The sequence below is a fragment of the Wyeomyia smithii genome, chromosome 3, assembly GCF_029784165.1.
Source record: "Wyeomyia smithii strain HCP4-BCI-WySm-NY-G18 chromosome 3, ASM2978416v1, whole genome shotgun sequence".
In the NCBI taxonomy this organism is placed as follows: domain Eukaryota; kingdom Metazoa; phylum Arthropoda; class Insecta; order Diptera; family Culicidae; genus Wyeomyia; species Wyeomyia smithii.
The window spans coordinates 235,230,876-235,253,653 of NC_073696.1; the positions used below are offsets into that span (position 1 = coordinate 235,230,876).

The 22,778-nt window shown below is 38.1% G+C and overlaps 1 protein-coding gene across 7 annotated transcripts in view; it reads right to left on the minus strand.

Annotated features, from left to right (window-relative positions):
* The window catches only part of LOC129731323 (uncharacterized), a 39,088-nt gene extending 34,422 nt beyond the window's left edge, over window positions 1-4,666 (minus strand). For 2 of the 7 annotated variants that reach the window (XM_055691214.1, XM_055691212.1), the window contains exon 1: window positions 3,822-4,039. In XM_055691214.1, coding sequence (XP_055547189.1) covers window positions 3,822-3,830 — 9 coding nt within the window. In that variant the 5' untranslated portion in view covers window positions 3,831-4,039. Of the gene's footprint in view, window positions 1-3,432; window positions 3,754-3,821; window positions 4,040-4,320 lie in introns of those variants that run through there. The other 5 variants (XM_055691216.1, XM_055691206.1, XM_055691205.1 and 2 more) reach the window with 4 other exon arrangements.
* Window positions 4,667-22,778: the final 18,112 nt, after the last annotated feature.

Sequence of the window (22,778 nt, forward strand, 5' to 3'; positions counted from 1 at the left end):
CAAAATGCATCCGTTTTTGAGATATGTCAAAATAATCTTTGTAAAGTTTCAGTATGTTATAAAAGATCTTGTGAATTATTTGTGGTTTTTTCAACAACATAGATTTATTGAAATGTATAAACTAGTTCATAGTTCATTTTGACGTAGAACTACGTCTCTCAGGAAGTTCGACTGCATAGAGATGTAGAATGAAAATCTAAAACCGGAAGAAGTAAAAAATATGCCCAATTTCAAATGCTAATAACTCGGTTAATTTTCGGTGGATTTCCTTCGTTCTTTTCTAAGAATTCTCCCAACTGCTGAAAATTGTAATTTTATCATTCGAACTATTGTACTATTGAAAATTGCCAAGCCTCGTCAAAACGCAAAATCCGACCTCTGATTGGTCGTTATATGATTGCTTCCCAAGCACGGTCGACAGAATCATAGACCTAGTAATTTGAAATGTGCTATTTGGTCTATGAGAGCCTGTTTCAGCCGAAACTGCTCATATTAGTTCTATACAGCGACAACAGCAGCCCTCACTTAGCAGAGCAGCAGCAGTGCAGCGGATACCAATGGCAGCGGCATGGCAACGGATAGCGCAGCAGTTGCAGCTGGTATCAGCATCGATAGTGGCAAGGCCAGCTGGTGCAGCGGCACTTCTCCTAGTAAAAAGCTACCTTTGTGCAACAGCGAGCGGCATTAGTAGTAGGTTCATTAGCCGGCACTTCCTATAATGAAAAGTTTTTCGAATTTTGACAACACACAAACGTTTTGAGATGCTGGCATTCAATGGGCCTTCAAATTTTCAGTTGGAAAACAGCTTTCACCTGTTTTATTAGAAAAATCTACCGGGACAACACACAGACGCGATCACCATTATTTCCGTTGTGAAATTGAAAAACAATTGTCCTTATAAGGACAACAGACGAATTATTAAAGATTCAATATTTTCTCATTTTGCGTTAGAATTGAACGTAAAATGTTATTTTAATCCATTCCTTTTATTATACGCTTTTCCTAATATAAGCTTTTCAATTTGAAATGTCTATTTCATTTGTTCAAAATCAATGGATCACAAGTAATTCGAAAAAATGTCGAAATTAAATTTATTTTAGGAAAATTATTTTCTATAAGATTATTTATTTCTCCACCCAGGACTTTTTATCAGAAGTTACGTTATAACTTCTACTAAAAACTCAAATTTAAAAAAAAATACCTCTTTTTTGTAAATTAAAATTTTGTTTATGAATAATGAATTATTAATCTAACTGGTCTCGAGGTACATTGCAGACCTAACAAGCCAGTCGTCGTATTGTTAATTTCCAGCTCCAGAGGGACTGTTGGCTGCTGTAGGATCGTAGCGCTAGCCCCGCAATTCTGCTGTATACTAACAGTTGGCTACAAAGTCTGTGAATAATCCGATACGGAAGGTAGCACCAAGACTTTGCTTTATTTATTATGAATTTTTTGGACAAAAAAAAAATGTTTTTTTTATTGTGTAGCAGTAGTGTGAAGCACTATTATTTGTATACAATTTGTTCTCAGGCAGTTTTTACCTACAGCTAATGGTTTCTGAGCTACAACACTTTGAACAAAAACTATGCCAATTCTTTCACCCGCGCGAAATACTCAGTTTGCTAAGTCAAATACGTGTGAAAAGTTTCATTCAAATCAAAAATGGGCGATATTCGACCATAGGTCACTTGTCATGGAAACGCTTTGTACAAAAATAAGAAAAAATTGAAAATTTTTGTTCTTTTTTTTTTCAAAGAAAAATATAATTTTTTAGTTTTTATTTCCCCAATTTCAAACAAGCATCAATGTTTAGCTAACATTGTGTAGTTCCTGTGAGAAAATAAGCTCTGCTTGTGAGATATTCAATTTATAATTATTATTTGTTTGACTTTTTTTCAAGAAATTAATTTCTTATTATTTTTCCTGGAACGACAAAAATACTTTCTACAACTTTGCTGAAAACCTCAGTTTATTCTAACGAACCATTTTGGCTCAGATAAAAATAGTTTGATTTTCATAATCACTATGAAATATAACGTTGAGAAAACAGGCATTTAGGGATATTCTATAAAAAACTTCACAAAAGTTTGTTTAAATAGCCAGATAGAAGTATGATGTTCTCGGCAAAGTTGTTAATTATAAAATGAGCCATAACTTTGACGAATAAAATGGAGAATAAGTAATGGAAGAACTTTGCTGAAGACATCACGATTCTAGAACTATTTTTTTAAGGTCAAAATAATTTCGATCACGTTTTGGCAGTTTTGGGCAGAGTAGGAAGTGTGACTTTGCTCTCGTATCCAAGTGAGCTTTAAAACTCGATTGCTTATCTATTTTCGGTTGCACATGGTTGCAGTGAGATTTGAGTTTAAATCCTGCATAACTGCATTGAAATCGAGTTGCGAAGAAATTCGCGATGTGACTGCTGCAACAGTTTGTTGCATTGTCCTTTGAAAGCATAAATGCAACCTAAAAACAAAACTCATCGCATCAATTTGATCGCCTGCATCGTTGAATACATCATGCACTGCATGCATTTAAACTCAATCGATCAGAGTATGCGGTGCAGCAAAACCTAAACTATGTATTGTAAGGGAGCACATTCAAGTTGAATTCAAACCTGGAAGTTACTCAGTTCAACTTTGCATGAGTTTATGCCATCACTGGTTTTGAAAACAGCATGCATTGATTTGGTTGGTTTGCGTCAACTAATCAAATACTGACGAATCGGTGAACCCTATGTTATTCGCTAAACGCTACAATTAGCATACATGATAAAACTTTAATGTTTTGTCATATTCTTTAAACTAACTAAACTCGTTTTGAAACAATTTTGTTAATGATGGTGAAAAAATGTAGAGAAAAGATTTTCCAGTCGAACTAGGTACTTAAAAATATTTGTTTGAAGATTTGAGACGCATTAAGCACACGGGCGAGATGATTATCTACAATCATCGACAATCTCCGTTCGTGAAAGAAACAATTTCAAGTTATACTTTCAGTGCTTGAGAAAAAGACTGCCGACCAGAGAACAAAAACAAAACAGACACAATACCTCTTGAAGTTCTAAACAACTAAAGCTAAGAAATTAATAGGGGTTTATTGATGCGGGCAATCAGTAAACTGCACCAGATCATGTCATTCAATGATCCACCAATAAAAGATCTATCTGCACCCCAAATCTGGGCAAAGAACTTTCAGTAATCCAGAAGCATACAAAATGCAATCATCACTGTACCACTCCACAATCAACCGTATTCCTTCTTCTTCCCGTTGATAATCACAATCTATTCCTCCGTCTCTCTTTCTCTCTTACACATCACCAACACTAGACCATCGCACCAACACAATCGCGTAGCCATTCTCAGCCAGCCTACTTCACAGTGAGAGCATCATCACGCTTCGGAAATTTGAAAAAGCTCGGCATCGTACAGCTTGGAGCAGGGAAAAAAACGAGGATTTGGCACAAAACTCTTCCTGCTTCAATATTGCCTTCGTTCTGCTTAACGTACACTTTGAGGACCACACCAAAAACTCCATCAACTAGAGCATCTAAATATTCGCACACACGAAACCGCGGGCCGACGCGAAATAAGTAATTTTTCGCAGCAAATTCTTTTTCACAGATACGACACCGCCTCGCAAATACACCGTCGATCGAATCGAACTCGCTCGTTTCTTTTCGACTACTCTTGCTTTACTGGTGCTGCACGACGTGGTAGGCCTTGCATCGCCGCCGCCGTCCGTTTAGCAAAGCACGATACACGCTACACACTACACCCGACGATAGCACACGCATACACGCAACACCGCCGCACTACCTGTTTCATTCCTACGTTCGAAACCAGCGTCGTTATCTTCCGTTTCGTTTATACAAACAAGTTATATCACTTCACTCCTACAGCCACGCCACTCTGCAACATGGTAGAATCACCGTTGCCTTCAAGAGCAATTGCCTAATTAGAACAAGCTACAGCCAGGCCAGGTAAAATAGAATCCATCGGCAAGCCTACGTCGCGTGTGTTAAGTGGTTTTGAATGAAACTTGAAGTAGTAATAAGCCCCACGAGCTACGTAACATATTTTCACGCACACAAGTGCTGTAAAATAGCGGACTGTAGATATGAATGACCCTTCACCACACGACTCAGTCATGAAGCTTTTCCGAAAAGTTCATTCGTAACTGGTTCGGTTAATTGCCACGAGGTGGCTAAAACACCGGAAGCTTTTGAATAGAGTTGGTCGTTCTAGTATTAGTAGCTATTATCTGGCGCTGTAATCAACACAAGCGTTTGCTGGTTGAAAATAAAAAAGAACAAACCTTGGCTGTCATCCCTCGCCGATTCTGTCTGACGTTGCCATCTGGTTCTTCCGGATCGCCAGAATCCCGCAAGTACAACGTGGGAACCCAATCGACATGGTCCCCCTCTAGGAGCTTTGCCGGCTTACCGAAGACAAAGTGACGGCCACAGATGCGGTGATGGGGAGCAGGAACCTTTTTTAAATCGCAAGCCTCCACCCAGGCCGCAAGCCGTTCTTGGGCTAAAATGCATTTCGTTTCGGTGGAACGCTTGTTCACCGACGGCATTCGAAACATGGAGTACGTTTGGTCACTTGAATAGACGTAGCACGAACGGATAATGCACTTGAAAACCATTTTGAAATTGACGTAATGAGGTTTTTCTTTGTTGACAGCTTATTTCGTGGTTGAAAATAACAAACATGTAATATATAAAAGAGGTAAATACAGGTGAGGAAAAGAAGATAAAAGTCTGTATAAGACAATCCACAGGTGACGTTTCTTTGCTTGTACGTTTGTTATTGTTGCTGTTTTTCAAGCTGCAAAACCAAAACACGACAAAACCCGAAATCTTTTAATGTCGGCAATAATATCGAAAGTGATTTTTTGTTGTTCTATTTAGGATTGGACCTCGCGATACTAGAGCCACCGATCGGATAACATTTGTTGTTAACGCTTCTGGATCCGGATTGCACCCAAATTGCGACCGATCGAACATACATAAAGCTGTCATAAGTTTAAAACAGACTGAAATCAGCTGATCGCAACTGTCTCGTGGATTGCCTTATTAGTAGCAAAACATAAGCAAAAGGCACGAGATTTGTGGTTGTGGCGTAGATCTCGGTCAACGAGCAAATGTGATTTGGAACCGAATTCCGAATTGTTGAATGGAACAGGAAATTATTTTCAGCTAAAAACTTTCAAAACTTGTGAAAGAATCTACAAAACATTGTTTTTCTACAATGTTTCTGTAGTTTTACGTTATTACTGTTAACAAAAAATAAGCCCTTCAAACTCTTTAAACTATCTCCGTACCTTTCTATATTACATTGGTTAAAGCGTAAAATCAATGTTTTCAAAGCCTGTACACTCAAAATATTTTTCACATTATTGTTACGTGAAATTTCCTGTACTTATTCATTTTCTGTCATTTTGCATGATTTATGTGACATGACAAACATAACATCTACGTGAAAATCACATGCATACTATGTTTCATCACGTAGTATCCACGTGAACTTGACAACGTCAAAGAGAATGTCATGGAAGAAGTATCGCGTGAACTCTCTATGTGAAAATACACAGAAATCAAAATGGCGAAGCTGTTGTCTAACTCAGTCTCTGACAATAAAATAGAATCTCTCGACGGATTGCCAATAAGTGAGCTTTCGAAAAACCGTACGAATTTGACATCGAGCCTTGAGCTTACAGATTTCACACAGATTTAGTTCAAAGGTCGAGGAGTTTCCCATACATAAACAGTTGCAGCTTACAATAGTTATCGCCGGCAAATGTCGTAATATTTGTCCGTTTTAATATCGTTGATTCATTTACGAATCGGCGATTTTGCATGGCCGTGCGATTTATCAAGCAACATATTTCTATAATTTCTAAAAACTATTTGCCGTCTTTTAAGAATTGGGGAAACAAAATTTGGAAATTTTACGTTGTATCAAACGTAGTAGCTAGCAGATAATCGAATGCTTTCCATTTTACCGGTAGTTGAATTCTACGTGAAATTCACATAAAATGCATATGTCTGCTGTATAAGATTCATAGGATAAATCATCTCACCAGATCATGATGAACTTAAATGACAATCACGTAGAATCTACGTGAAAATTACAGTGGAAAATATTCACATAACTTTTCCCGTAATTATGACGTGAAAATTATTTTGAGTGTGGTACACTCTTTGTCCAATGGCTTAGATTATTGAAACATACTCTTAAAATAATTTTCACGTCATAATTACCGGAAAAGTTATGTGAATATTTTCCACTGTCATTTTCACGTAGATTCTATGTGATTGTCATTTGAGTTCATCATGATTTGGTGAGATGATTTATCCTATGAATCATATACAGCAGACATATGCATTTTATGTGAATTTAACGTAGCATTCAACTACCGGTAAAATGGAAAGCATTCGATTATCTGCTAGCTACTACGTTTGATACAACGTAAAATTTTCAAATTTTGTTTCCCCAATTCTTAAAAGACGGCAAATAGTTTTCAGAAATTATAGAAATATGTTGCTTGATAAATCGCACGGCCATGCAAAATCGCCGATTCGTAAATGAATCAAATGACATAAAAACGGACAAATGTTACATTTGCCGGCGATAACTATTGTAAGCTGCAACTGTTTATGTATAGGAAACTCCTCGACCTTTCAACTAAATCTGTGTGAAACCTGTAAGCTCAAGGCTCGATGTCAAATTCGTACGGTTTTTCTAAAGCTCACTTATTGGCAAGCCGTCGAGAAATTCTATTTTATTTTCAGAGACTGAGTTAGACAACAGCTTCGCCATTTTGATTTCTGTGTATTTTCACATAGAGAGTTCAAGCGATACTTCTTCTATGACATTCTGTTTGACGTTGCCAAGTTCACGTAGATACTACGTGATAAAAGATAGTATGCATGTGATGTTCACGTAAATGTTATGTTTGTCACATAAATCATGCAAAATGACAGAAAATGAATAAGTACAGGAAATTTCACGTAAGAATAATGTGAAAAATATTTTGGGTGTAGATATCCAACTCAACCAACAATACGGGCAACAAAAATGTGGCGCCCCTCCGAGGATGATGGCGGTTGGGTGAACTACATTTATTGAGCACACACAGAAAAATATTAAGGTAATTGCTATTATTTTAGGCTTAGTCAGATTTGTGCGGTGTTTTTAACAGACTAATCTATATGGTCTAGATAATAATAATGATTTATTACAACCAGTGATGGAACCGAAACGAATATGATACAATCGTCGTTTATTCATCATATGTGCACTTCACGATGTGTACAGGCCGGGACTAAACTCGAATCCTCTCAACCTATAATGAAATGATGATAGGGTGCATAGGTTTCTGGGAGAAAACAAACACATGACTAGACTACATCAGCTCTGAGAAGCGATTCGATCGTTGCGTTTGTCTCTCCATAGGCCGGTAGTTACGGGAATAAAGGATAGCAACAGGAGAAAATCATGTCGCCTGAACAGCAGCAAAGGTGTGGTGCGGTGGGAGGAATGTGTGGGGGAAAGAACTACTTAGGCAGCGGTTGAGTTTAAGCGAGAGTAGGAGAGCATACACTGTCATTTTCTTTCTTTTTCTGACAAAAAATCATATTCATGAGTCAAAAGAATAAGGATATAACAAGTTCTGATCACTCTCTGTAACAGAGACGAATAACTTCATATACCGAGTTGTGCACATTGAGAACCACGTATTGTGGTGTACACTTATGAATAGAAAAATATCGTAAAGAGGAAAGCAAAAAGAGTGCACCAGCACCGATACTTTGTTTTTCGCATACTGACGACGATGTCAACGCATCCTAGGTTTGTTTTATACGTATTCATTAATCGCTAGAGGTGATTTTTTTTCCTTCGCTGATTACAACAGGACTAAAATAAACGTCAATGAATGAGATGACCATGATATGAATTATTTATTTTGATGATAGTATGACTAATCGTCCATAGTCGTTTCAACAATATGTTTTTAAGCATAAGCAAGGATGACTAGTAAACAATACGTTACTCTTGCAGTATGCAGTGGACACGAGTTTCGCTGCGCGTGAACGAAAATTGAACTAATTTATATACTGTTAATTTGGTGATGACGACAAGGTGGTGAAGGTGAAGCATGTTTTCCAATATCATTGTATGGTCCTGTCATCTAATTTTCAATAACCTTATACGGTATTGCCATCTTGTTTTCGTTTTCATCTAGCGGATTGAGCATGATAAATCGATTTTGCTAATAATCACAGTTTTAAGGGCATCAGATGGCACCGTTATAAAGGTGTTGCGAGCAAAATGTATGAAGTTGTTGTTTGTACCAATTTTAATAGCCGATTGAGAACCGCTATACAGCTTTAATCCCTTTGCGGAACTGGTTGGGTTAATAATTCTGCCTCAGCCGTCAAATAATGCTGTAGAATGTTCTCCGATTCGGTTTGGAAAAATCAATTATCAATTTCACTATTCCTTGCTTGAAAGTTTAAATCGATTAATTAATATTTGCAAAGAAATCAAATTTGAAAATTTTTACTCATCTTTTTAAGTTCTATTTAAAAACGATACAATATTTATTTTTGTGAATACCGCTAAACCCTATTTTTGACTAAGGTTTTACATTCCTGCGTTGAAAATCGTTGTTATATACGTCTCTTAATATCCTCAAAATTCACTTACAACGAGTAGCAATGCATAGCATAACTTATTTCGTCAAAATTCACGAACGTGAAGTACTACATAAACAATGTTAAAATAATTTAAGTGAATGTGAAGCTTTTTTTTTTCTTTTTGTCACCTTCGACAATTCGATGAGAGTAACTATGAGATTTTTACATTTTGGGACTCATGCTAATTTGTAAAATTTCGCGAGCTTTCTTTGCAGTGTTGTTGCAATAAATTGAAATTGCAAATCATCTAGATTATATTGTAAAGTCGATTGAAAACCGCCGTACAAATCTGACTGAAAGTAACATGATATTTTTCTGGGTGTGAGAATATGGTCAAGCTCACCACTGAAATGATGAGGAGTACCATGATATTTTTCCGAGTGGATATGGTTTAGTCCACCCAACGGCCTACAGATGGCAAGTTCATAGTGTTGCCTTGAGATTATATGCAGCGAAGCCCAACTTGGATATCTATGTCTCTTTAGTCTATGCCAATGGTCAAATATTTGACCTTCTGACATAATGGTCAAATTTATTTGACATCATGGTTGTTGTTTGCCCATGTTAAAAATGGAGAGTGACAAACAATTATCTTTGACCAAATTTTTATCTGTCAAAGAGTGTAATACAGGCTTAAGTTTAAAAGATTACTTGATGTGCGCTCTACCCTGTCTGATAAAAAAATATCATATTTTATCTTCCCTAATGGTATTTGACGAAATATTGATTTTATGTTTGGTCGGCGTTGCGACCAGACCGAACCAAGCGCCATTTTTTTGAAAATGGGACACCCGAAACAATGTTCAATTCTAAGAGATGGCGCTGCAGTGGTAGTGGTAGTAAAATCGAAATTTCAACGAGCATTTTGCTCAATGACCGGAAAAACTTCTATTAGCAACTCTATTGCTATATTATTCTAACCTTCTAGTACTTACTTTTACTATTTTTTTTCCTGTTGGGTACATTTTCCACTGCGACCAGAGATTTGATCTTTTGTGGCGGGCCCCTATTTGATGTAAGCCTTATCAGGGTGTCGTACCACTATTAGGTTGAATGGTTTCCACTTGCTGAATATAGGCATCGTCCCAATAAGGTATTATTGAACGAATAAAGTTCACTGCCTTATTGGGAGAAGTCATCCAGATATCTAATGGTTGTATTAAGTGCTTATCAAAGAATTGCTTCCTCTTTTGAGAGAGTGCTTCACAGTCACATAATAAATGTTCCGAGGTTTCTTTATTTAGGTTACAAAAGCGACAGGCATCATTTTGCAATTTACCTATCTGTTTAAAGTGATATTTACTTGGGCAGTGTCCCGTTACAAGGCCACTGTAGGTACAAAGGTCTTTTTTTGAGATACTGAGCAATCGCTGGGTTACTGTTTTTTGGGGTGCAATAAATTTTTTCGATTGTCGAGCTGAATTATTGTTTTTCCAAATGTTTTCTATCATTGATTGTTCCCACTTCTTAAGTTCCATTTTGAGGGCACATTCTGAGATCCCACAAAACGGTTCTGGCCCTATGAACAACTGCATTGATCCATTTCTCGCCAACAGATCAGCTTTTTCATTCCCTTCAATGCCGCAATGCCCAGGTACCCAGAATAAGTTTACTTTACTATTTCTAGCCACCTGCTGTAGCAATTGAATACAATACCATACTAATTTCGAAGAACAGGAAACGGATTTCAGTGCTTTTAGTGCAGCTTGACTATCCGAAAAAATGCATATATTTGTATGTCTATAGTTACGTCGTAAGCACATTGTAGCGCATTCAATTATTGCCTGTATTTCTGCTTGAAATACTGTCGGCCACTCTCCCATAGGTATTGATAGACTGACTCCAGGGCCTTGTGGCAAGTCTTTGCAACTTTTCCAGCTTCTTTTGAGCATACTTGACATTTGTTTTTGGCCACCATACTAAGAACGCATATGTTATTCTGGGTCTAACGATAGCTGTATAGATCCAATAGATCATCTTTGGCTTCAATCCCCATTTGTTACCAAAGGTTTTTTTACTGATCCATAAGGCACTTGTAGCCTTATTTATTATTTTTTCCATATGTAAGCTCCAGTTTAATTTGCTGTCTAGAGTTACTCCTAAGTAGTTGACTTCTTGCGAAAGTTCTAATTTCGTTCCATTGAGACATAAGTCAGGAATTTTGATTTTTTTCCTGCGTGTAAATAGAATAACGTTAGTTTTCTTTGGATGTATCGTAAGTCCCTCTTTTTTGCACCACATTGTAGTTAAATTTAGAGCATCTTGGAGTCTATCTTTGATTACATGCTCATATTTTCCACGAACTATAACTACTATATCGTCCGCAAAACCAATTACTTCGTAACCCTGTGATTCTAGTTGTGTCAACAGTTCATCAACCACTAATGACCACAACAGGGGTGAGAGAACCCCTCCCTGTGGGCATCCTTTTGCAGTCCTTACTGTGACTGTTGAGCCTCCATGATTGCAAGTTATTTCTCTTTTTTGTAACATTTCAAATATCCAGTCAACGATAGTTTTGTCGAAGTTACGTTTTATCATAACACCTTTCATTGAATTATAGGATGCATTATCAAAAGCGCCTTCGATGTCTAGAAATGCTGCTAGCATAATTTCTTTGGCTTCGAATGTTTTTTCAATTTTTGTTACTAGTGCATGAAGTGCTGTTACTGTGGATTTGTTATGCTGATAAGCAAATTGATATTTATTCAAAGGTTTTGGCTTCAGATATTCAATTTCAACATGAATGACGAAAGGCTAATTGGTCTAAACGATTTTGGACTCGTTTTGTCCTTTTTATTAGCTTTCGGAATAAAGACACTTTTTACTATATTCAATCTATTTTTCTTCAAAAAATTGATTTTGCTGTACTACTATACTGAGTCAACGGGGTTGTTAAAATTTTCGAGAAATACGATTAAATAATCAAATTTAAAATAAAAATAGCTAACTTTGTCGAAAAATAAAAATTTAGTTTTGAAATACCAAAATAATCTATCTGGCAACACTTCCTGTCAAAAATATTTTTTTTGAATCTGTAGGCTACTAGACCTAAGCTGGGCCCTATTCGCTGCCGCAATCCGTCTCTTCACTTCGCGGCTCACCTCATTGTCAAATGTCACGAGAATACCAAGAAAAACAAATTCGTCGACCACTTCAAAAGTATCCCCATCCATCTCCACCGCAGCACCATTACCAGCAGAACTACCACGCTCTTTGCCAGCCACCATGTACTTCATTTTGGAAGTGTTTATGGTAAGTCCAGTCGCAACTTCCCTTTTGAGAGCCTGAAAGGCCTCCTCAACAGCTCGACGGTTAACACCGTCCTCTGCACACCTGCGCTTTGTATTGCACCTTCCAAAACTATGTTGAACAGCAAGTTCGAAAGCCCGTCACCTTGCTTCAGACCGTCTAACGTTACAAACGCGTTCGAAAATTCGCCCGCTGTCCTGACGTCTGATGTGAAATAATTATGTTCTAGCATTATTTGCCACATCTCGTTGCGTTTCACGGTATCATAAGCCGCGTTAATGTCAATAAACAGATGGACAGATGTCTGCAAGTTGTGTTCTCAAAACTTGTCGAGGATCTGTCTCAAGGTCTCTAGTCCGTTGTAGATCGCCCCACTCGAAAACCGCATTGGTATTCTCCAACAAAGGCCTCAATCGCTAGAACAGGATACGGGAGAGAATTTTGTAAGCGGAATTAAGAAAGGCCTCAATAATTACTACAGTCGAGTCTATGTCCCTTCTTGTAGATAGGGGCATATGAACCCTTCCAACCAAGTCCGTAGGTAGTTGTTCCTCAGACCATACCCTTAGGATAATATGGTGAATTGCGCTACATAGCCGCTCGCTCCCGACTTTGAAAAATTCGGCCGGTAAGCCATCCTTCTCAGCGGCTTTGTGGTTCTTTAGCTCTTTGCAAACATTCTTCACCTCGTCCAATGTTGGTGGGTCCACAGCTTGTCTGTCCTTCCCAATTTCTATCCTGTTCCCCTCGGCGACTCACACCACCACCACATCAAAATGTTGTTTCCAACGCCACGTTTCTTACGGCGGTGAAGCCTCTTTTCGGCAGCTCTTGCCTCCCGGTATTTCGCTTGCATCTGACGCATCACACGATTAGCTGCTACTAATGTGTTAGCATGGGCTCGGTTCCTCTCTTCCGTCACCTCTAGACACTCAGCATCGAACCACCCACTACGCATGGTTCCCGTTGTCATGCCTATCCCTTCTCGCGCTTTTACGCTGACCGCATCAGGGATATGATCGGCGGGGGCGTGGCATTGCTCGTTCGCGTTCACTCCAGCTGGTTCACCGATCCATCTATCAACTTTCCGAGTAAATTCTGCAGCAACTCCTCCCGCTGATAACCTCTGGATGTCCAGACGTATCTTCCTCGCCGATCTCGATTTGAATACATTGGACAACCGGGCGCTTCTTGCCTACCACGAGATAGTGATCCGAGTCGATATTTGGCCCTCGAAAGGACCGCACATCTATGACGTCTGAAAAGTGCCGGCCGTCGATCAGCATGTGGTCGATCTGGGAGCAGGCCTCTCCATTGGGGTGTCTCCAGGTGTGCTTCCGAATATTCAGACGAGCAAAATGGGCACTACAGATGGCCGTTCCCCTGGCCGCGGCGAAGTTCACTAACCTCAAGCTGTTGTCGTTGGTGGTAGAGTGAAGGCTTTCCCTACCAATAACGGGATGAAAGAACTCCCTCGTCCGACTTGTGCGTTCGTATCTCCGATGACGATCTTCATATCGTGTTGTGGGCACTCTCCATACGTTTTCTCAAGGAGCTCATAGAACTCCTCCTTTACGTCACACAGTGCGTTGAATGTATGGGAACGCGGTACAAAAATCAAAACAGCCATTCTAGTTTTTTTTTTCAATTGCAAAGCCACGAGAAATGTTTAGTACTGATGATAGCTACTATTTTCATAATTGGCGAATGTCAAATACGTAATCGCAAAAATGTCTCAAACGCCATTTTTCGTACATAGGCATAAAATGATAATTTTCCAAGAATATTATCAATTACGAGATAAAAGGCTTAAAAGCATATTCAAATAATTTATAGGCGATGAAAAAGTGACCTAAACGCCATCACAATTAGTTTTTATTATTATTTTTATTTAATACCCTTTTGATTATGTTTATATACGGTGTTGCAAAACATTTAGACATCATTAAGCCATGAATCTTTTATGTGTTTTACACATAAATTACGTGTTAAACATAAAAATAAGGGACATATGTACGATAAACTGCTCACTCTTGGTTCCAGAGGTATCATTCGAAAACGCGAATTCCGGTTGAAAAAGCAAACTTGAGCAATGGGAACCACTTCCAAAGTTTGAAGGATATCCCAAATAAGAGGAAAAAGTGAAATTCAGAGAGGTGCTTTGGGGTACTTTCTTTGACGATCGATTTTAAATCGAAAGTGTCTTTTTCTTTATACATAAAGGAGCATGACCAAGAAGCCTTTAACTTCCAAATGCACTACGTTGTGTCTTAATAGTAACATGTATAATGTAGTAGTTACATGCCTCTACCGTTGCCAAAAAATTAATTTGAAAACTATGAGACTTTTTCAAAAATAACGTATCTTTTGAATAGTTGAAACCACTTCACAGTAGATGCGTTTCATAATCGTATGGGTGAACTTACGAGGTAAATAATATCAGTACGTCTCAAACATGTATAAAACATATCAGCATATAGAATTGGTTCAATAAGAAATCAACTTTTTTGATTTTTGTCTATGAAACGTTGCACTGTGCGTCATCGGTTTTATCGTTTGTCGGTGCGTACACGTTGATAAGGCTGTAATTGAAGAATCTGCCCTTGATCCTCAATACGCATAGACGGTCATGAACGCTTTATTTGGTTTCCGAGTAGCACGAAACCGACGCCCCGTTCCGCTCTATCGCCACCACTGGTCTTGAAAGAAGTGCCCGCGGTCGGATCAACCGCCTGGAATTCACGTTCTCCGGTATTCACGTTCACCCCTTTTATGGCTGCCACCTCCACTTTTGCCTTCCGTAGCTTCCTGGCCAAGATGCCCGCACGTGCCTGTTCGAGCAGAGTCCTAACATTCCAAGTGACAAGTTTCCAGTCGCTGTCCTTTTTCGTTTGCCTAGCCCTATACCGATTATTCCGACTCGTATTATTCTCTGGATTGTTCGTAGCATGTTTATTTCAGCATGCTGCCCTACTAGGGCTTCGATGCCTAGTCTCGCGACGGGGCTGCCCTGTTGGGTGTAGCTGGCGAGACACCACATTACATAGTTCAGCCGTCCGCTCCGGATCAGCCGCTGTTTGAGCCGCCCCTAACCTCGGAATCAGACGCTCAGGCAAGCTTCTCTCCAGGGAGAACAGCTCCCCCTGTTCTGTCATACGACCAAGTTCCCACCGGTTCACCGATCTTCCCTTGGTTGCTCGTATCCTAGTCGGTACCACGTGGAGGTAGGGATAGAAGTTGCTGGGCATTATGCTATGGGCCACACTAGGGTCTATCTTATGCCAACTAGTACGGGTACTTGTACTGCTGGTACGCATTTGCCCAGCCATTTACCAACCCTTTGCTAGATCACTGAAGAAAAAAAAAACAAACAAAGTAAATAAACAAACACATATCGGGTGGAGACGTCTGGTCCTTCTTCCAAGCTGCTCCCGAGCTAGCGATATTCACCAGCAGCTGCAACGGTAGCCTTTGGCAGGGTGGTGTCTTTTCCGCTCCTTGGCACTTAGCCGGAGGTAGCCAATAGCGTAGCTGACCCTACCCGGCGAGCAAACATCAAACACAAACACTCGAATCACGGGCCAGAGAAACAACTTTCGCTGGTCATCACGTAGCAGCGGAAAAACCTTCGCTGCAAACTACACGGGACGCAAATCAAAAAACACAAACTGTAAATATAAAACAGTAAGACGCGCAGTGAGTAAACAATCACAACACGCGACTTCTGTGTCCTGTACTGAGATCGAGGCTAAACTAAAAAATCCCGCTATTGCTGCTTACACTGCCCACCAAAACAGATTTCGCAATTACCGCATTAATCTGGGCAAATTCACAAGTTCTCACATGGGCTCGAAAACATCGCATTGCAACAATTAGATTTTTTTCTGTTCAGAAGACTTTTAACATTCTAGTACCTATATATGAGTAAAAAGGAATCACAGAACAGTAAAAGTTAAAAATGTCTGCTTTGGTTCAATATTTTTAGGGTTCTTGAATATTTTGCGTTTGGGACACACTTGTAAACTTGTATCAAATATCAATGCTGGATAAATTGCCAACGTGTTTAGTCAGCATTAAAAATTGAAGAAAAACAAATTTAGTGGCTTTAACACATTATGTCACATGAGACACTTTTGCGATTATTTATAACACATACATCACTCATGGAAATATGTAATCAAAGCTCCATCCTTTCACTTAAAATTATCAAAGTTGATTTTTTTTCCGCATTCTCATACATTCAACGCGTTGAGCGTCAGGATAAGGTATACATATCATCTATAAGCCACGTTGACCTTTTGAAAAATATCTGGCCATTGTTTATGCTTTTATACAAATTTTCAAAAGTGTGTATATGAAGCGATAGGACGTTCAAAAAACTTGAACTAAAACTACAAGGAAAACGCCAAAGTGGATTTGTTGTTTAGTTAATGGACTACCCATAAACTGCATAATGTTGGATTCGTTTTTGCGATTAGCTTTAGCTATACCAGGACTACACTTTTGCACTGTTATTTTTTGTAATTTTCCGGACTACACCAAATCTACACTTTTTCTGTCACAGACAGTACCCGAAAGAAACATTGTAGTTCGAAAACACCAACAACAACAAAAATGCTATCAAATGCCATGCGAAAAAAATGACAGCTGAGTGTACTGCCTATAATTGCATATCAGTCCCATACGAGGGGCAAGACAGCTTTTATCTAAGTTATGCTGGGGAGTAACTCTAATTTACTCAATATTACTCCGAAATATCCAGATGATTCCCATCGTCGATTACCATGAGAACAAGAAAAATATATGAGCGATGAGACCGAGTAACATTCATATTCATTTTTCAGAAAAACTCGGGTAGCCTCGAATTTACTCACTGTCTTACCCCTCGGTCCCATATGTACTTACTTACTTACTTTAGCAGCCTAGAGCCGTAGTGGCCGTATCAAGAAGTTTCCTCCAATCTTCTCGATCCTGGGCTACTCGTCGCCAATTTCCTAGACATCTCGATACTCGCAGATCCGCTTCCTGGTGCCGGTGAAGAGATCCGATTTTACCGCACCACTGTCGTCCTGCATCCTCGCGACATGCCCGACCCATCGTAGCCTCCCGACTATCGTCAGGTGCACAATGGGAATCTCTCCAAGGAGTGCCTGCAGCTAGTGGTTCATACGGCTACGCCACTCTCCGCTTTCGTTTTGCACTCCATCAAATATTGTCCGCAAAACTTTCCGTTCAAATACGACCAATGCGCGTATGTCTTCCGTGAGCAGCGTCACGGTCGAGTACATAGAGAACTACGGGTCTAATTAGGGTTTTGTACATCATCAGTTTCGTGCGGCGGCATATGCTCCTGGATCGAAGCTTCCTGTGAAGGGCAAAGTAGGCTCGATTTCCAGCTTGAATACATCGTTGGACCTCCTTACTTGTGCTATTGTCGGTGGTTGCCTCCAAGTATACGAACTCCTCTGCCGCTTTGTCGCCGTCCATGATCACCGTCCGTGGGAGGAGAATGTTGATTTCCTTCTTTCATATACTTGGTTTTCGTCGCATTTGTTCCTAGTCCAACTCTTCTAGCTTCCACTTTTAGTCTGGCTCATAATAATGTCCAGGTCGTCTGCCTCTCGTTTCGATGCCCGCTCGTCGGATTACACCCTCAAGGGTAATGTTGAACAACGTGCAGAATAATCCATCTTCTTGTCTCAACCCTCTGCTCGCTTCGAAGGGATTCCGGAGTGTCCCCGACACGCACACGCAACACATCACTCGTTCTAAGGTAGCTTTTATAAGTCGTGTCAGTTTATCCGGAAAACTGTAGTCGTACTTTGCCATAGCTGGTCTCGATCGACTATATCGAACGCTGCCTTGAAGTCCACGAAAATATGATGTGTAGGCACGTTGTGTTCCCGGCATTTCTGAAGGATCTGCCGGAGAGTGAAAATTTGATCCGTAATAGCGCGTGCTTATGTGAAGCCCGCTTGGTACTGCCCTACGAATTCCTTCGCTAGAGGTGATAGACGGCGGAGTAGAATCTAGGAGAGAGCTTTGTAGGCAGTGTTGATCTGCGTTATGCCGCGGTAGTTGCTGCATTGTAGCCGATCGCCCTTTTTATTGATGGGGCATACAACTCCTTCCATCCATTCCTCCGGTCGTCTCTTTTCCTCTCAAATCCTAGAGATTACTTAGTGGAGTGCCGTTGTAAGTGCCTCTTTTTCATGTTTATAGAGCTCTGCCGGTAGCCTGTCCTTGCCGGCGGCACTGTTGTTCTTGAGTGACCCAATTACCCGTTTGATCTCCAAAATATCGGGAACTGGGACACTACTATCGTTTTTAGGTACTCCAAGGATAACTTCCCTTCCGTCTCCTTCCGTTGCTCCGCTATTGAGGTGCTCATCACAGAAATGTTGCCACCTGTCAACCACCGCGTTCGAAAAAATATGCTAAAATGTGTTATAACTTTGTAAGAAAAAGTCTCGGAGATGCGTGGCCTTCAACAAAAACGTGTGTTTTGTATGCTCAAATGCTTCTTTAGTACAACGTTTTTTTGTAAAATGTAACTAACAAAAGTTAAATACAAAAAACTAACTTTTAAGTAACTTTTATAGAAAACACTCTGTAACTCTGTACCCAATAAAGATATAAATTTTGTTAGTTCAGCAAAGTTTCATATTTTTACACGTTTTAAAACTTTTCCGAATAACCCATTCCTCTATCTCGTAACACAAAAAAGTTAGTATTTTTGATATATGAAAACCGACTGTAACATATGCTCACCGTACTCTTATATAGGTGGATTGGGATGAATGGAACTTGTTGGAGTTTATAGTGCTTCAGCTTTACTACAACTTTAAGCTAAAATATGAAATAACTTTGTAAAGAAAAGTCCTGGTGATATATGGTCTTTGACAAAAATGTGTGTTTTTTTGTGCCCTAACAATTCCTCCGAACAATACTTTCGTGTGTAATGCAACTAACAAAAGTTATGTACAAAAAACTACCTTTTAAGTATGTTTCATACAATATACTTTGTAACTTTGTACCGAGAAAAGATAGGATTTTCATTTTTTCAACAAAGTTTCATAGTTTTAAATTTTCTACAACTTTTCTGAATAAACTATTCTTCTATCTTCTCATACAAAAAAGTTATTTTTTTTATTTTCAGTATAGTCAATTTTTCATACTTTCATTCAGATAAACAATTGTTCCGAAGACACTATAAAACTAGGATGAAGGTGAAAGGCGCTATGGAATTAAGTTCTACTTTTTGCCTTATTGGACTACTGTGCACTGCACAATGGTCCAGAAACCAAATTTAGGGAGAAATTTGTGTCTAGAGCTCTATAGCAACATTTTAGAGAAAAACTTTCTTCTACAAAGTTGTTACATATGATAAAGCGCTCATTGAAAAATTATCAAAAATTAGGGTGACCAACATTTTCGATGCAATCAAGTATCTAACTTTTTTATCTTTGTAGATAGGTGAAAAATTTTTTCTACAATGTTATAGCTCCATTAATTTAAGTATTTTTGTAAAAAAAGATTTTCTCTATCTTTGAAAACAACCGATTTACATTGAAAAAACATATTTTACGCTCTAACTTTTTTATTTCAAGTTTCATCTCAAAACTGGCTTTGAACGACTTTTAGAGCTTTTGAAGAGAAACAATTTTCAATGCTGACACCGTAAATATCTTAATTTTACTCAAAGTTATTAATATTTTTCATCAAAAAGTATGCGTTTTTCATTTGTATGTCATTCATTTTGGAGCAAACATAAAAAATATCTCTTGGTCTCATTTTGAAGGGCATACTTGACTCTATAAATGGAGGAACTTTCAGAGATATGTTATTTTTTTAATTTGAGTAAATTCAATTTAAAAACAAGACGAAAATTTCAATAATTTTATACATTATGCATATAAAATCACCCAGATTTATTTTATGGTTTTTTTTCTTATAACTAGACGTAATTACCTTTAATTTGATCTAAAAAGATTGAAATTCGATCAACTGGTTCAAAAGTTATGAATTTTTTTAAAATTAAATACATCGATCGCAGTCGTTTTTTATGGTCACCCTATTTCGAAGTTGGTCACGCAAAGTGCTTCAATTGTGCTCAAAATAGCAGGGATGCATCTATGTTGAAAATAATCAAACCAGTATTGTTTCGTTGGGTTGTTAAGGGGACTAGCTCCGAAATAGGGTGACCATAAATAACGGCTATATTCGATGTATTTTATTTTAAAAAATTCATAACTTTTGAACCAGTTGATCGATTTTCGATCTTTTTGGGTCAAATTAAAGGTGATTACGTCTAGTTATAAGAAAAAATACCAAAAAATAAATCTGGGTGCTTTTATATGAATAATGTATAAAATTATTGAAATTTTCGTCTTGTTTTTAAATTGAATTTACTCAAATTAAAAAAATAACATATCTCTGAAAGTTCCTTCATTTATAGAGTCTAGTATGCCCTTCAAAATGAGACCAAGAGATATTTTTCATGTTTGCCCCAAAATGAATGACATACAAATGAAAAACGCATATTTTTTGATGAAAAATATTAGTAACTTTGAGTAAAATTGAGATATTTACGATGTCAGCATTGCAAATTGTTTCTCTTAAATAGCTCTAAAAGTCGTTCAAAGGCAGTTTTGAGATGAAACTTGAAATAAAAAAGTTAGAGCGTAAAATATGTTTTTTCAATGTAAATCGGTTGTTTTCAAAGATAGAGAAAATCTTTTTTTTACAAAGTTACTTAAAATTAATGGAGCTATAACATTGTAGAGCAAATTTTTCTCCTATCTACAAAGGTAAAAAAGTTAGATACTTGATTGCATCGAAAATGTTGGTCACCCTAATTTTCGATAATTTTTCAATGAGCGCTTTATCATATGTAACAACTTTGTAAAAGAAAGTTTTTCTCTAAAATGTTGCTATAGAGCTCTAGACCCACATTTCCCCCTAAATTCGGTTTCTGGACCATTGTGCAGTAGGGTGTCCCAAAATTGCACAAGTCTGGGGCTCACCCTCCAGATGATGGAAAATGGTGTTACGAATAAACTTTTGTTCGACGGCAGCTCTAGGAAATGATGTTTTCAACTGGCCCCAATGCCTTTTTTGAAAAAATCGGTTTTTCTTATGTTAGATCAACAAAACATGTACGGTTATTCAATTTTTCATGAAACCTAATCCTTTTATATTTTTTACAGGTTCCTTAGGGTCCAAACTGTAAGGGAAAAATTCGTTTCGGATTGATTATCGTCAATTTATTTTCCTAAAAAAAGTTCTATCGTTTGGAAAAGAGATTTTTCAAGTATACTCAGACATTCAATCAATAAAAGTGGGTATTAAACCTAATGCTCTAAAGAACTGAATGCCATTAAAAGTTGGGAAATTTTATGGGGAAGAACATTGCCAAAGACTACATGGCTCTAAAATAACTTGATTTTGAGTTACTCGTGATTTACTGTGAAATAAAACGTTACATTTTGATGTTTTCCAATACTAAAATGTTCATTTGCCGTATCATATAGTATTATAATTTCAACTAAATCTCCTGCTACTCAAAAGGCCCGTTCTGCAGGGTCATTGATAACTGTTAAGCTTCAACATTTCGATTTGGCATCAAGATAATAATTTCTTTTTATCCAGGCCTTGGGATCTTCCTGAATAAAAAATCTTAATCTCAAACCGCAGTCTATCGAAAAAACTTTAGTGACTTCTCTGTGAGTCCACAAGGTTTTTTTCACTCTTGAATAGTCGTTTTCACTGCTCACTTTTTCCAAGTTTTGTACCACCTCCTCTTCGAGTCATCATTAACATTTTTATCGAAAAATACCAGGCTAACATTGACTTCCGGAAGATACCACAAGTGCAGTCTGCAGACCCGGCACCGTACCGAAGTCACCGGAGATTGCGGATTCGAGTCCCATCTGAATAATTTCTTTTTCTAATTTTAAGTCGCACTTTCTGCCCTTGTTCATTTCTCGCATCCTCGTTAAATTACATTCATGTCCCATTTCCCCTTCAGTAAACTTGATAATATTTATTCAATTTTTTCACTCGACCTTGGTTATTGTAGGAAAACATTAAACTTCAACTTTTTATTTCACAGTAAATCACGAATAACTCAAAATCAAGTTATTTCAGAGCAATGTAGTCTTTGGCAATGTTCTTCCCCATAAAATTTCCCAACTTTTAATGGCATTCAGTTGGTGAGAGCATTAGGTTCAATACCCACTTTTATTGATTGAATGTCAAAGTATACTTGAAAAATCTTTTTTCCAAATGATAGAACTTTTTTTAGGAAAATAAATTGACGATAATCAATTTGAAACGAATGTTTCCCTTACAGTTTGGACCCTAAGGAACCTGTAAAAAATATAAAAGGATTAGGTTTCATGGAAAATTGAATAACTGGACATGTTTTTTGGATTTAACATAAGAAAAACCGATTTTTTCAAAAAAGTCATCGGGGCCAGTTGAAAACATCATTTTCTAGAGCTGCCGCCGAACAAAAGTTTGTTCGTAACACTATTTTCTATCATCTGGAGGGTGAGCCCTAGACTTGTGCAATTTTGGGACACCCTATTGTGCAGTGGTCTAAATGGATTAGTGGCCTAAATAATCGCATATCAGTATCTTAGATATTTATCATTGCAATTTTCACGAATTATAGGTGGTGTTGCTTCGTTTGGCTGTTAGATTTTGAGCTGCAGGATCGGTTTAAGCATTTTTTTTTTGATTTTTTATATGGAAGAAATACGCGATAAACAATGGAAATCGTTCATTGACTAGTGCAACGTGACTTACA